The 12,769-nt window shown below is 46.6% G+C and overlaps 1 protein-coding gene across 1 annotated transcript in view; it reads right to left on the reverse strand.

Annotated features, from left to right (window-relative positions):
- GUCY2F (guanylate cyclase 2F, retinal) overlaps positions 1-12,769 on the reverse strand; it is a 78,359-nt gene that overhangs the window by 39,102 nt on the left and 26,488 nt on the right. Inside the window, exons 5-11 of the mRNA XM_019525671.1 lie at positions 10,202-10,298; positions 9,505-9,639; positions 6,200-6,280; positions 4,952-5,128; positions 4,540-4,696; positions 3,022-3,171; positions 857-1,005 (exon numbers count right to left, since the gene is read on the reverse strand). Of these exons, the coding sequence (XP_019381216.1) occupies positions 857-1,005; positions 3,022-3,171; positions 4,540-4,696; positions 4,952-5,128; positions 6,200-6,280; positions 9,505-9,639; positions 10,202-10,298 (946 nt within the window). The remainder of the gene's footprint in view (positions 1-856; positions 1,006-3,021; positions 3,172-4,539; positions 4,697-4,951; positions 5,129-6,199; positions 6,281-9,504; positions 9,640-10,201; positions 10,299-12,769) is intronic.

The following is a 12,769-nucleotide window of genomic DNA, read 5'->3' on the forward strand; positions in this document are numbered from 1 at the left end:
CCTAAGCAACACTTAAATCCCACATAAGTCTTCTTGGGCATAAAGCCACCATTCCTATTTTGCACAGGGTTTCCATAAAGGTAGGGAAAATCTTGGCCCCTGTGGGGATGCCCCATTGAGTGGTGGCCTGGGGCTATCACCCTTGAGTATGTGTGCCCCTGCTTAAGCAAGCATGTACACAGTCTCCTTTTATTCCCCTTCCTGAGTTGTACTGGACACTTCTATGGTCCAGCAGAGGATCCAGGGCATCAACCCAGATTTTATGTTGCATGCTGCCTCATTCCCATCTATTGCAATCAAGGGGAACTGCACAGATGCATCTGACAGCACAATTCCTTATATGTTCACAGAGCTTAAGGACAGAAGGGAACCACTGGATTATGTAGCTCAATCTCCTGCATGTCACAAGCTATTAGATGGAAGCCAGCGTCTGCTGCTGAATTTGGACCTTACCAGGTGCTTGAGCGATTGCCCTGAAAACAAATGAAAAGCTTTTTAGTGAACCTTTCAAGGTGAAACAGTAGCTGGCGTTCACACTCCGCTCTTCACAGACCCAAAGCACAATGCGTATGTTAATCCTAACCCTGTCACAACGCGGGTAAGTGTTGCAATGCTGAGACACCAACTCAGATTCCACCCCAACTCAGGCCTCGTGCTGTAGTACACCTGAACTGGAAGGTGACATATGGGGAGTAAAGCAGCCCAGCTGATGTAAATAGTGTTTGAAGACTTCATGGGGAGCCAATAGCAGAGCCATTAGTTCCCTGCCAAAGTGAGCTTCAAAGACCTCTTGCCTTTAAAAAAGGTACTCCTCTTCCAAGTAGGAATAGCAGAGGACTACAACCTACTTACTGACCTTATTAAATACCTCCTCAAATGTTGGTCTTCGTTCTGGTGATTCGCTCCAGCACTGTTTCATCAGCTGAATACACTCCAGGGGGGCCAGCTCCATGGCGATGTTTGGCCGACAGATGGGTGGAGGCTTCTTCACCTTCTGGATGATTTCTAGAACAAAAGAAGATGGCAAAATACATCACAGAGGCTTTCATTTGGTGGGCAGGAGAGGCACTGCACTTTTTGCCTCCCCATTGCTGGCTCCAACATGGCCTGAGTCTGTCTGGCCAAAACTTCTGCATCTGGCTGCTGTGTAAAATGGGCTTTATAGTTTCTGCCCTGTTCCTAGCTGCCAGGTAATAATAAACAGCTACTAGTACTTGGCTGGGAGATTTAATAGCTAGAGACTGAACTGCTGTCTTAGATGTGGGGCCCACATCATCATGAATAACGTAGGGTAGCAGGGAGCGTGAAGGAAGCTTGTGTTATCAGTAGCAAGGCTATTGACAGACAGGTCTTCCAGGTCCTACGCTGCCAATAAGGTCATTTGATTACAAGACTTCCTGGAGTTTACTTATTTCTTTTTTAAAGGATATTGGAAAAGGCAAGCTGTATGGCAAGGTCTGTCATCACAGGCTTCAGTCTTGCAAGATGGAGATCACCTCCTGTGAGCTGGTTATCACCCACAGCTCTCATTACCTTCCAGGACTAGAGCCTTTATTTCCAAAATTGGCATTGTGAGTACCCAGAGGTTGTCAAGTTTTTGGCTACCTCATATTTAAGGTCTCCTCCTGTTACTTAAGGCAATCGTAGTGTTTCCCACCAATGACACTTAAGATCTCCCTCCTATCTTAGGCAATTCTGCAGCTTCCTATCAACGTAGAAACAAAACACATGGCCCAAACAGCATGTTTCCTTGGTGAGCCAGGAAAGATGATTTCATCAGACAGTTTAAAAAGTTCACTCCACTGGGGAGAGCTACTTGAGCATTATGGAGCAATGAGTGGAAATTCATCATTTTATCCATCAGAGCATGAAACTACAGAGCACTCTGCTTAACATCTGCTAGAGAAAACTGCTGGAAATGCTACTAATGGGCAAGGTGGGGAGAACAGCTGGGAACGCAGAAGAGCCAGTGTTGATTCTGGCTTGAGAAGCAGAAGAGCATCCTTAATTAAAGAGCTTGTGGCATCATCATCACCATGATCATCACCATCATTATTGTTATCATTATTGAATTGGGATAGCAGCTGGGCTGCCAACAAAATCCTGGGCTTCTTGTGTTATACACCCATATAAAACCCAACAATTCCTTCCCCACAATGCTCTACACTAACACTGATGAATCACTCTCCAGCAGACTTACTCATTCGCCCATCACTTATAAAATCATACCATACAAAAGTAGGTCTGGAAGGGCCCTCAGGAGGTCATCTAGTGCAGCCCCCTGCTCAAGGCAGGATTGTTCCTGACTAAACCAACTCAGCCAAGTGTCTGTCTAACCTGCTCTTGAAAACTTCCAGGGATGGACATGCCACAATCTCTCTAGGTAACTTTTTCCAGTGCTGCATCACCCTCAGACTGAGAAAGTGCCTCCAAATAGCCAACCTACATTCCCTTTGCTGCAATTTAAGACCTGCATGATTGCATCAGGGGAGGATTTACAATGGCATGATGTTGCCTCACTCATCCTTGTTTGTGTGTGAATGCTACTTACTTTCTAAGGCCCAAAATACTACTCTCCAGCACATAAATACATACCCCATGTACTACAGGACAGGTGATTGAGTAATGCAAGTTCTGTTCCATGGAAAAAAGCCAATATTTTGGCAGTTGGATGAAAAGTCAAAATATTTGAACTTAGATGGTCCTGATTCACTGTGGCACCTCAATGCCGGAGGAGCGCCTGGTGCATTATCAGAAATGTAGTTCGACTAGGGACTAGGACTCATAGGAAGCCGTGAAGCCTGTGAAACCTGGACCTGAACCTCCCATGAAGCATTGTGGGTGGAAGGGTTGATAAAGAAAAGAAACATTTTGATTTTCTTGAGGTAAAATCAAGCTTTTGTCCCAGAAAATAGCAACCGTATTGGAATCTCGTTTTCTCACACGAAAATGCAACAAGCAGCCTTTCAATATGCTACAGATTTTCTACTGCTCCGAAATGAAAACCGCACCATGTCCTACCGGCAGCAGGGAGATCTGTGGTACAGTACGGCGGCCCTCGAACAATTACTTCTTGTAAGATGATGGAGAAGCTATAAATGTCTCCTTTAAATGTGCCTGTTCTGATCATGTCTGGCTCTCTCAGTAATTCAGGAGCTGTCCAAAGCAGTTCTGAAAAACAGAAGTGTTCAGAGGGATGACATTTCTGCACTGGGGCTCAGGTTGTTGCCACCTAAGCACATTCATGTGAAACCAAATTGCACAGATGTTGTGCTATTCACGGTCATCGTCCCTTTGCATTGCGCCCCTTCTCTACAGTGTTTGTCTAGTGAAGAGTCATTAAGATGAGTCAAGTGCTCCGTTCAAATGACGGAGCCAGGTATCAGGCAAAGGCACTGGGTACAGCTTGAGGACCTGTATGCTCATGCTGTTTTCATGATTGAACCAGGTTAGGCCCTGAGCCTTCAAATCAATAAGTACACACCTTACTTTTTTGGAAAGGAGTAAAGTTAAGTATGAAATCTTTGCCAGATCGGCCTCCTTGATTTTGCAGTGCATCAAAAGTTGAGATTCCACCTTGGGAAATCTTGAATTATCTTTTTTAACTGTCCGCCAAGACCAGAAATCTAAGATTTTTGTCACTGTCAACTGTTCCCCGCCCCACCAACTTCTTTGCTTAACGCCTTCCCAACCAAGAAACATTGAATTATTATACCATTTTATTGAGACAGGAGCATGGATCTTGTGATAGGTTATTCCTATTCAAAGGAAAACGCTTCCCACAAGGACAGCCTATTCTGTTTACTTGGGATGAGGAATGCTTCAGACATGGCGGTCAGTCCGACTTCTGCAAGGAATTGCTGGAGCTAGAATCCCATTGAAATATATGAGGGCCAAAGTTGACCCCGACTAAGAAAAATGACAAACAGCCACAGACACCAGGAGAGCAGAATTTAAGAATAAGCTGGGCTTATGACTTGAAACTCAAGGCAGGAGCCAAGCTAGGATAAATAGGGCCAGACTAGCGATTTTGGTACAAAACGGTGATGTGCTTGAAATACGACTTTCAAGAGAGGGGCTAGTAACAGACGGTTTCCACCGTCATGATCCCCATTCACTTGAAAAAACAATCTCTGTTCAGTTTGGTATTGAAGCTAGATCCAAAACTACAAAGCTGAGATTGGGTCCATGGATTTGAATCCAAATCCGCTACACCACAGAAATTCGGGGTTATTTCTGATATGAAGTTCCAGTTGGGGGACTCTTTAATTACGATGTGTTTAACATCTGTCATTGCTTATAATGAAATCCCTTTCCACTATGAAGTAGTTTTTCTATCGGCTTTTAGTCCCCAAGAAGCCACTAGAATTAGTGAGCATATACTCAATTTTAATAGTACATAATACATGGGTAACAGTTGGTTTATAAGTGAGCAGTTCCTCATGCCGTCATCAACCCGCAATTTTAGGAAGACCCACAACTAGTTCTGTGAAATCAATCGGCATCTATTTCTAGCCCGTCTGTCCCTGCAATGCCTACCTTCTGGTGATCGCTCAGCACGCGGACATTTTTGTGCTTCTAAGAGCTCATTATATCCATAATCAGTGATCTTCAGCACAAACCGCCCGTCCACCACGCAGTTACGAGACTTGAGACGCCCATGAGGAAAATCCCGGTGATGTAAATACTTAATTCCCTGTTAAATATATAATAATGACACTTTTTGAAAAAAAAATAATAGTGATTATTTTGAGACACCAGATCACGTTTTGCTCTAACTAGTGCCAAACTTTGTGTTTTGGGCCCCTCTCTATTTGTCAACAGCAAAAGGCCATTCAACAGGACTGATGCTTTCCTGAGAAGTCACAGTCCTCTGCAAACTTCTGGCTTGTTTATACTATACATAGTTACATCCACCATAGGGCTTTCCTAGTGTGAGCAGGGGATTTACTTTAATTAAATCCATCAGAAGAGATGATTTGAACATCCAGTCCAGTTTCACATCCTCGTTTCTCAGGAGGTCTTCCAGGCTGCCTCTGGAACAGTGCTCTGTCACTATGGCAAAGAGGCCGCAGTCGGAGAAAAAGCCCATGAATGGATTCACGTTTTCATGACGTAGATCTTTCATCTAAAATGACAACATGAATCACAGGAGAAAAAGTTAGCCAGACATCTGCTCAGCGGCTGTTGGGGTGGTGATAATCTAACCTATTGCAATGGACTCCCCCATAGGCCGCGAACCTAAGAACTGCAATTGTCCCTCACAACAGCACAAGGGTTGGCAAGGACCAACTCTTTAAATGTTCAGCTCTGCACTATATTAGCTCCTCCATATATTATTGTGATTGTACATTAGTCAGCCAGCTAGAAGATAAAACTGCTGGAGGAAGGTCAACAAGCAATTGTATTCCTTTGGATGGGTTGGGCCAGATTCTTAGCTGGGATAAAGTGGTGCTGCTGGGATAAATTGACTTCAGCAGGTGTTGATTGACACTAGCTGAAGGTCAGCTAGTTTTGCAGGATCATGCTGGCATATCATGCTGCCGTGCCGTTGCCTTGACTATTTAGACTGCCTCCAGAATGATGGCTATGGAGGAATGCCCTGGCAAACCCTTCTTATGCAGCAAAACTTCCCCATGTTAGCAACAGCAGATGGCAGGCCAGTGACCTTGAATCTGAATAATTAATGTGTGTGGTTGTCACATATTGAATGTCACAAGGAGACTTTTGAGAGGCAAATGAGTTGGAAATACAAAGCAAGCCCTGGAGAAATCTATGGCCTTGTTATTGTCACAGGGGTTGCCAGACAACAAATAAGGCATGAAAATAGCCACTAGGTGCATTATCTTTGGCTGATGCCTGAGTCATCAGGGAGGACTTGTTCCAAACTAATGTGCCTTCGAAGACACAGTCACACAGGAGGCTCATTTTGCATTTATTCAATGCCCCATCAGCCTGGAAGCATCAGGCCCACGGTGGGATTTAGCAAGCCAATGACTGAAACACGGGTTGTTGGCAGGCTTGTCGGCTTCAATCCTGTGCATGTCACTTCACAGGGGTCTCACGCGACGGGCACCATTAACAACTGTGATGCACAACTCAAGGCATAAATGCAAGTTATAGAGCATCCAAATCCCTTCCAGTCTCCGAGGTATGGCTGCAGCTGTCCACTATGTCCCCATTCAGCCGCTGCTCCTACCTTTCGCAGTATGCCGGTGGAACTTTGTCGCAGGTCTTGAAATGCTCCCGACTCAAATTTCTTCAGCCACACCCAGTCTCCCTGTCCACAATACAAGTGGGTCAGTGAGAAATCAAACCCTTTGGCAAAAGTTAAAGCTAGAAAGGGAGGCCTGTACCCAAACTTTGAAGTTCAGGTTGGCTGCAAACTCCATGACTCTGGACTGTCCCTATCCTGAATCTGACCCAGAACACGAGATGCAAGGCCTCTTGGGACTGGGTGAGGTAGGATCTGGACTTGGACTGGAACTTCATTAGCACTTAATGAGGAGCCCAAACATGAGTATTACCTCCTGTCGGCTCCCACCAGAGTCCTGCTGTGGCTTTTGCAGCCTACTTTGTTTTTGATGAGCTCTCCCTTTTCTTGGATTCTTTGCACCATTTTTTTTTGTAGAAACATCTACTTCTTCTAGGTGTTGTCTTCACTCATACTCCATGCAACCTCAATTACTCTTTGACCTTTGCAATCATGTACACCATATTAAAGAGTCCTTCTTTGTGGTGACTGGTAGCTGGTGACAGGTAGCCTTCTGAGACAGTGAAACTGGATATAACAGCTGTCACCATAGGTAATTGGCTACAGTTGGACCTAGACAGGTTACAAGGATGGGCGGAGGAGAACAGGATGGGGTTTAACACAGGCAAGTGTAAGGTGATGCACCTGGGGAAGAACAATCGGCACCAAACATACAGGCTGGGGAACTCCCCTCTTGTCAGCACGGAGGTGGAAAAGGATCTGGGAGTCATTATTGACTCCAGGATGAACATGAGTCGGCAATGTGGGGAGGCGGCTAGGAAGGCCAACTGCACCTTGTTGTGCATCCACAGATGCATCTCGAGCAGGTCCAAGGAGGTGATCCTCCCCCTCTATGCGGCACTGGTCAGGCCGCAGCTGGAGTACTGCGTCCAGTTCTGGGCGCCGCACTTTAAGAGGGATGTGGACAGCATCGAGAGGGTCCAGAGGAGGGCCACTCGTATGATCAAGGGACAGCAGGGTAGGTCCTATGAGGAAAGGTTGCGGGACCTGAACCTGTTCAGCCTTCAAAAGAGAAGGCTGAGGGGGGATCTTGTGGCCTGTTATAAACTGGTTAGGGGGGATCAGCAGGCGCTGGGGGAGTCCCTGTTCCCCCGAGCGCCGCAAGAAGTGACCAGGAACAATGGTCACAAGCTGGCGGAGGGAAGGTTTAAGTTGGACATCAGGAGGTGCTACTTCACGGTCAGGGCGGCTAGAGTCTGGAACCAGCTTCCAAGTGAGGTTGTGCAGGCTCCCACCCTGGGGGTTTTTAAGAGGAGGTTAGATGACCACCTTATTGGGGTCATTTGACCCCAGTGCTCTTCCTGCCAAGGCAGGGGGTCGAACTAGATGATCTGCTCAGGTCCCTTCCGACCCTAGAAACTATGAAACTGTGAAACTATAATTAGCAGAGCTGGGACCCAAGGCCTTTTTCATGGCAACACAGGGCTTCTACCACTTATAAGAAGAAAGTTGCTCCATTAGCTGGTAGCAGCTGAAGGGGAAGCTCTCTACCCCCAAACTGGGACAAAGGGAGTGTACTTGGTTGAATGGGATCCTGGAATCAAGAGGCGGTCTCTTCCCAAGAGGAGCACTTCATTGGAAAGCTAAACATAAGTTTAACTAGTATTCAGATTAAGCAATAGATATGCAAAAACCTTCTCATACCTGGGAAGATGGTGTAAGCTGGACCCTAGGTTCTCTGAGCTCTTGTTAGTTGTTCAATTCCCCCAACAACTTGGACTGACTACTCCCCCACAGCTCAAGCCCATTGTTCCCCTCCTCCCTCCTCCCCAGATTTACAATCATAGATGTACAAGCATTAATGACATGTTAAAATTTTATTCGGTGTATGCTAATAAAAGGGGTAATCATGAAGACTCCCCACCTCTGGCTAAGTGGAGAATCTATGATCAATTTACCGAGGATGGTCTTTCAGACGTTATTAGTTAGGACTCTTGAAAATGAGTGCTGTTCTTTATGGGAATGGGTTTCAACTATTTCGTGTTACTATGGGTAGACACTTACTCAGTGCTTTCCTGTTTGAATCAGCAAAAAAACATGGAATCTGGCCTTACAAATCTTCATACAAGGCTACCCAGAGTTTTTATCATTTTAAGCTACACACAAGAACATAAGAACTGCCATTTACTGGGTCAGCTCATACATCCATCTTGTCTAGTACCCCATGTCACAGTGACCTGGGTCGGACCAGGGTTTTTTCCACTGTTGCTCTCTCACTTTGGGTGCCCGTAGATGTGCAGAGAGGCTGCTCCGACATGCTGTAAGTACAGTGCACTGGAGCAGACTCAATTAACTGAGTCTGCTGGAGCGTGCTAATTAGTGCACTCCAGCAGCCTCTGCATCTTGCCTATCAGCATCCCTGCACTTCAAAATGACAGCAGGGGTGCTTTAACTAAAGCTCGTTTGACGAGCTCATCAAACAAGCTTCAGTTAAAGTGCCCCTGCCACCATTTTGAAGTGAAGGGATGCTGATACACAAGATGTTGTGGGCACTTTAATTAGGGTGGCATTCAGAGCTGCTCTAACTAAAGAGCCCCCTCCCTCGCAACCCAGAGCATGTGTAAAAATACCTTTGAAGCGTCCAGCATTTAATGTCTAGGAACTTCTGATTCGGAAGCTGTGCCCCTAACTCCCTGCTCAATAGCTCCTGATGCCCCTTTCCTCCAAGAATGCGTTCAACCTCTTTTTTTTAATCTGGCTAAATTGTCAGCGTCTGCAATATCTTGTGGCAATGAGGTCCACACTTTAAGGACGCACCTTTTGTTAGTTTTAACATTTACAGCCGCCTCTTATTTTCATATAATGGAAGATGTATATAAGATGGAGGCACTTCTGGCAAGGTCACTAATCACTGGCAATGCATAGGGCATGCATGTGTACCCCCGAGCTTAGCAGTGCACCCTGTGCAAAAAACACCGCCCACGTTGCCGGTGGCATCTGCAGGCGGTCCCTGATCACTGCTGGCCACCGCCGATGCTGCCGGCGGTGTCTGCAAGTGGTCACCAACCACCACCCCCACGTTCCCACCACCAACACCACCGGCCTGCTCGCCACCGCCACGGCCCCACTGCCACCTGCAGTGTGCCCCCCCCCAGCCTCCAAGGGCATGCGATGTTCATGCCTCTAATGCATTCCTTACAGCAGTAGTAGGCTATTTTCCTCTCTATAAACTAACCACTAAATGATGGTGAAACACACCTTACAAAAGGACTACATGGGCCCATGATTACCTCAAACAAAGCCACACTGGAGGTTTCATGTGTTGCCTCTGTGCTTTCCAGAGACGAGGAGCGAGCCGTTACAGATTTCAGGCTTCGGCCATCAGAAAGTGTCTTTGCATCACTCAGGCTACTCAAGGTCAGCCTCTGTCAAAGTAATTAAACTAGATATTAAAAAAGCAGCTCCTGTGTCCCTAACCTGCCACTCAGATTCAGCTCCAGCCTAACAGAAATGTGATACGCTTCACACATTTCAGAAATGCTTTCGATACCGCACAATCTTGTTATCGCACATCGGGTGGTGCAGTGAATCTGTCCACGGCTCCCAAGCCTAGAAAAGACCCAGTTATTTGAAATAATATGCCAGCCCCTGCCCTTTGTCTCATGGGAATGTCATAGATCAGGGATCCCCCACCAAAAAAGAGTTATCCTTCTGTTTGGACACAGAGCAGGAAGACAGATCCTCAGCTCCTGTAGATCTGAGGAGGGTCAGTTTGCACCTGATAAAGAGTTGACCCTGGAACAGCAGCTAAAAAATACTCAGCTACTACAGGGAACAACTGTATACAGTGGGGAAAGGGAGGCTCAGAGAGGTTTCTGGCTCTCCTGGGGATGCGCAGTGAGTGTGAAGACAGTGTGTAGCAGCCCCGTTCTTAGCATGCAGCTCTCCCCAGCAGATTGCATATATAAAGTGAATGTAAAAACATACCTTCTTGCTCAGGTTAGGGTTTATAAATGTGAGGTCATCCAATGTCAGTAAGATTTTATTAGGCCCCTTGACTAACTGGATCTTTATGAGGGTGTTCCTGAAAGAGTCAGAAGGTCAACATTATCATTTGTAGGCATGGGACTGGCTCATGACCAAGAGAAATCTCACTTATGCTGCCTCCCTTTTGTTCTAACGTGGTGTGACACATGAGGATGAGGACAACATGATATGGTGAGAGCAAAAGACATGACCTCTATGCCTTGGGTTATATTAACATCCTTTGCAGCGACAGTGTTTTTTGTCCCAGGATATATTTTGCTCTACAAACAGTGATGGATTGAACTTCAGAGAGAGTCATTGAAATGGAGACACGAATTCATACAGAAGTCAATCCAGTCATAAAGGTGAAGTGTACAGCTTGGATCATGTTTGACTTAATTGTTTTTTTCAATTCCACATTTACTCGGCATCCTACAAATTCCATTGACGTATGAATTGAAGTGGCCTGTAGGGAGGTCACTTTTAACCAACTGTGCAAGTGGGAAAGACTTATTGGCCAAGATCCTGGAAATCTGCATCTTGTAAAAGAGCATCCATTATGGCAGGTCATCACATTGAAATGCTATGATACTCTTATATAGTGTCTTAGTGAGCTGCCAATGGGTGCCTCCTGCAAGACGGCTTTAGACCAGGGGTGGGCAATTATTTTGGGCAGAGGGCCGCTTACTGAGTTTTGGCAAGCCTGTGAAGGCTGCATGACAGGCAGCCAGGGGCAGATAAATATTAATTTTCTAAATTTTTTAGGGGTCCCGCAGGCCAGATGGAATGGCCTGGCAGGCAGCATCCGGCCTGCGGGCCACATTTTGCCCACCCCTGATTTAGACACTTTGATAGCCTGCAAGGTTTATAGAGTCATTGAAAGGTAGGGTTGGAAGGGACCTTGGGAAGTAATCTATAAGCTAACCCCACGCTCAAGGCAGGATCATTCCTGAGTAAACCATCCTAGACAAATGTCTGTATAAACTATTACTAAAAACTCCAGGAACAACCCTCATTCACAACGACTAAAACATCAAAATACCCTTTAACTTGCCACAGGTGAAGCAGGGAGATGAGGGCCCTATCAATGCCCTGTCCCTGCAAGGACAGGAAGGAGTTCATTAATGTACGCTCAAGAGATCCAAGGTAGAGGGCTGTGTCCCCTGCTACAAAGGAAGGTAGTAAACCTCACAGTCTGGACCAGTCTGACCAGAGCGTAAAATTCCTTCCTGACCCCAGTTGTGGCTTGACCCTGAGCAAAAGAGCAAGACCACTGGGCTTTTTAAGTCCCAGAAAGAGCATCATCCCACCCCCCATCAAAATCCCCAGCCCTGGTGTGGCCAGTACCCCACACAGGTTTGCAGGATTGCTTTGTGGGACCTGAAAAATTTAGGGCACAGGTCAGCGCACTGATGGTGGATCAGCTTGGGGCCTGGATTTGACTGCCAAAGCAGCCTCTTTTGCACTAGAGACACAGCACAAGCCATAGCGAGGCAGGTTGAACTCAGCAAGCACCCAAAATGTGCCCAAGGATACATGGCTAACTGGCTACTTAAATGAGGCCCGTCAGTCTTCCAGGCATCCCACAATGCAGTGTTCCCCACCTGCAGGGAGAGGGAAGGAAGAACAGGGCAGTGTGACAGTAAGCACTCTCCAGTGTGCTCCACCATTGCTTTCCCAGAGTGCCTTTCTGTGGGAACTGGGAGATCTCACACCCCATTGCCCGAAATGGGAGACCCAAAGTGCTGGGAGCCTATGGCGGACTAATAGCAGTAAGGGTTTTCGGAGCCTGCGGGGCTCCAGCGGCAGCTTCAGCGTCAAGAGCTCATAGGGTGTCCATAGCAGGCAGGGTGCTGGAAGTGCTCACTGACTGCTCTGTGCCCGCTTCCCTTGCTTGTTGCGGGGACAAGGGGGAGAGGCACAGGCCCAAGCAACCTCCATCACTCTGCTTGGCTAGAAAGTACTACTGCTGCATGCCAGTGCCATGATTTTGAAGTGCTATGGTGTGTGTGGGGGGGCACATGACAGGGGCCGTATGTCTTTCTGCAGCTGAAATACTTTGTTGTAAAACAGTTCAAACTCCATCACACTTCGAAGTGCTTCAGATGTTACATCTGTTCCCACCCCTAGCACATTCATAAAATAATCACAGTAAAGGACATTGGTTGGCGTCCTCGTTTGGGCAACTGAGGTGTAAAAAAAAAGGAGCAGACACTCCTACATCTACATAACTTAATAGAACCCAATACTGGGGTACCCAGGAAAACTCACCAGTAAAAATGCACCAGGATATGTTACACCAGTGTAAGTGCTCTGTGTGTGTAGTTAGTCCAGATCAAGCATTTGTTCACTCACACATTCCCTTTTCACCTAGGCAGCCTATACACATGCTTGTTAGTGTCCTAACTAGAATGTGTTGCAGCAGACTTGATTAATCCAGTTTGCTCTGCATACAAATTCAAATGCTGCAGCATCACCACAGCCATAGGTGACTGGTAGGGGGTGCATAGGGGTGCACCTGCCCCCCCC

Source organism: Gavialis gangeticus, unplaced genomic scaffold, assembly GCF_001723915.1.
Source record: "Gavialis gangeticus isolate Ggan-Ray unplaced genomic scaffold, GavGan_comp1, whole genome shotgun sequence".
Classification (NCBI taxonomy): domain Eukaryota; kingdom Metazoa; phylum Chordata; order Crocodylia; family Gavialidae; genus Gavialis; species Gavialis gangeticus.